This window comes from Pteropus vampyrus, unplaced genomic scaffold (assembly GCF_000151845.1).
Source record: "Pteropus vampyrus isolate Shadow unplaced genomic scaffold, Pvam_2.0 Scaffold254, whole genome shotgun sequence".
In the NCBI taxonomy this organism is placed as follows: domain Eukaryota; kingdom Metazoa; phylum Chordata; class Mammalia; order Chiroptera; family Pteropodidae; genus Pteropus; species Pteropus vampyrus.
In genome coordinates this window covers 1,699,852-1,702,730 of record NW_011889035.1, presented here as the reverse complement: position 1 = coordinate 1,702,730, position 2,879 = coordinate 1,699,852, and the positions used below count along the sequence as shown (strand labels likewise).

At 36.4% G+C, this 2,879-nt stretch overlaps 1 protein-coding gene across 3 annotated transcripts in view; it reads right to left on the bottom strand.

The window, feature by feature from the left end:
• The window catches only part of MRE11 (MRE11 homolog, double strand break repair nuclease), a 57,647-nt gene that overhangs the window by 2,412 nt on the left and 52,356 nt on the right, over positions 1 to 2,879 (bottom strand). For all 3 annotated transcript variants that reach the window (XM_011374744.2, XM_011374746.2, XM_011374745.2), the window contains exon 19: positions 1,301 to 1,382. In XM_011374744.2, coding sequence (XP_011373046.1) covers positions 1,301 to 1,382 — 82 coding nt within the window. The remainder of the gene's footprint in view (positions 1 to 1,300; positions 1,383 to 2,879) is intronic.

The following is a 2,879-nucleotide window of genomic DNA, read 5'->3' as shown; positions in this document are numbered from 1 at the left end:
TAACGTATAATCACAGGTATGTCTACAGGCTTTGAAATTAATAAACCAGTCAATAACCTCTCGCTTCTCTCCTGGAGGCAACACATAAGTATTTAATTAGTGGACTGAGCTCGTGCTGCCATTTTTCTCTGCAGCCTGAATTCTGGTGAGTCTTCTCCTCAAGCTGTTCCAAAACCACAGCTGGGATACAGGGAACATGACAACAACAGTTGAAGCTCAAAATAAAAGGGGTGAGTCACATGCTATAACAGGGATGAACCTGGGGGACATTATGCTCAGTCAAACACGCCAGTCACAAAAAGGCAAATACTGTGTTATTCTACTCATATAAGGTATCTAAAGTAGTCAAATTCATAGAGACAGAAAGTAGAAAGCTGGTTGCCAGGGGCTGGGAGGAAGGAGAAATGGGGAGTTGTTCAATAGGCAGAGATTTGCGGTTTGGGAATATGAAAAAGTTCTGGAGATCTGTTACACAACAGTGAATATCTTAACACTACTGAACTGCACACTTAAAAATGGCTAAGATGATAAAGCTTTATGTTAAGTGTTTTTACCACAATTAAATTTTTAAAAATAAATGAAAGGAGTGATAGGCTTAAGAGAAACACTTTCGAGCAATTCAAAAAAAACTGGCAAAGGCCACTCAAATGGCAGCCATGGAGAAAAAGGAGAGGCCACTACCCTTTAGTCATGTAGCTTTAATTCAACTTAGCTGAAATGAAAAAATGAATACAGGCAAGGGGCAAGTCCTGATTCTACCTCTTCTTACTCCTTCTTATTAAAGTTAGAGATTTTATAGTATTCTGGTCCAGACAACCATTTTGAATTCTAATTTCTTCTATATATCTTACCATATGGCATTTCAATCAATATCTGAACGCTTCTGTGACAAGAAAATTATCACCATATACCATCTTATATAGGAAATGTTTGGACATATAGTGGGTAATTAATAAATATTCTATTAAAGTAACATTAAAAGCTTTTAAGATAGCATCACCATCATTTCTCCAACTATAAATGACAGAAGCTGAAAAAACTATTCTGATCCTACTGCTAAGTGGACAAGTTAGGGTTGAGTGAATATCCTATTTTAAAAATCTGCATCCCTTTCACATCTGTAGTATTTACATTGATGAGCGCTCAAAAGGGGCTACTTATGGACTCAACAGTAACTATAGTTTAAAGGAAGGTTATCAATGAAACTATTTTTAAAAATCATTTCAGTAACTAGCTTAGCAGTCCCTACTTAAAATTTATAAGCAGTTAAAATTAAGCTTTAACAATTTTACTTTATTACCTCATCTGATTCAAAATTGACCCCTTTACTTTTTTGGCTCTGGGACATGCATTTGCTTGATGATGATGACGTGTTCGACCACCTGAGGTAAAAACAAGAAAAAAATAAAGAAAATGAACCAGAGAATTCAACAAAGGTGCCCTTCTAAGTTTTTCATTCTAATAGTAGCTATGAATAAAAATAACTAACATATTCCCTTCAATCTACATTAGAAGCAGCAAGAAGTTAATGGTGAGGAAAAAGACTCTGGGTCTGAATTCCAGTTTTGGTATTTACTAGCTGTGTGGCTTTAGGCAAGTTACTTGGCCCCTCTGTGCCTCAATTTTCTCTACTGTAAAATGAGGCTGAGAATAATTTTTTAAAGATTAAATGTGTCAATATATTTCAACACTTAGAGATCAGTACCTAACACATATATTAGCACTACACAGATGCTTACTTATATTATTATTATAGTGTCTACTACCGTCCCCCACTTCTACAAATTGTGGCAACACTGAAATGTTTTTCTATCCAAATCTCAGTTATGTTTCTGTAATAGACAAAAGTTATCTTCCGAAAGGCTCTCTCCACTTTCTAGGGTTGCCTCACTGTTTGCGTTATTCATGTTCAATCCAAATCAAATAGCAAATATTTACGGAGTGCTCTGCTCCTTGCCAAATACTATGATAGGCCCTGGAAAATATCAATGAACAAGAAAATTGTGATTCCTACCTGTGTGAAGCTTAACTTATGGAAATGGACCTGATATTCCTGTCTTTTTATTAATAAAAATTTTAAGTCTATCTTAGATCAGAGGCCAGCAAACTATGGCTAGGTGGACCAAATGCAACCTGCCTGTGTTTAAGGACCTGTGAGCTAAGAATGTTCATATTTTAAAATGGTTACATTTTAAATAGTTATATAAGTACACACATAATATCCTTGATTTTGCCTCTTGGTCTTCAAAGCCTAAATTATTTACCAATTGGCCATTTAAGAAAAAGTTTGCCAACTCTTATCTCAAACGAAAACAGTGTTTGTGAATTCTTGGCCAACTCTGGGATACTTCAGATGTTATTACAGCAAAAGAAATAGGTCTGGTCTTTTCTAGACAAAAAGGTTGAGAATCAAGAGGTATTATGTCAGAAGGAAACAAATGTCCACAGGTTCTTATATACAAAAGGAAGTGACAGGAGGATTTGTCAAGCAACATAGATTTAGAGGTAGAGGACCAAGGAATTTATCAATCGATCCATCTGGGGAGGTTCCATCTCTCTATACTTAACCTAAGCTGGAACTGGTCAATTGTTGACTTGTTTCCATCTGTGCCAACAAGAAGCAGATCATCAAAAGCAGAAAGCCACAGTACTAGGGTGGCAGTTAGGTTAATGCATTGTTGTTGGAGGTTTGGGGAAAGGTGGAGGGTTATGGAAAGAAATATATATTAAGACCTGACTCTGCTTTCTGATGTCTCCCCAGACAAATAACTGATGGGGCCTAGAAACTAGCCAGGCATCTATGATAAACACTGGCTCATTTGATCAAAGGAAAAGCACTAATTCTTCATCAGAAGACCCCACAGACCCAGAGATCTCAT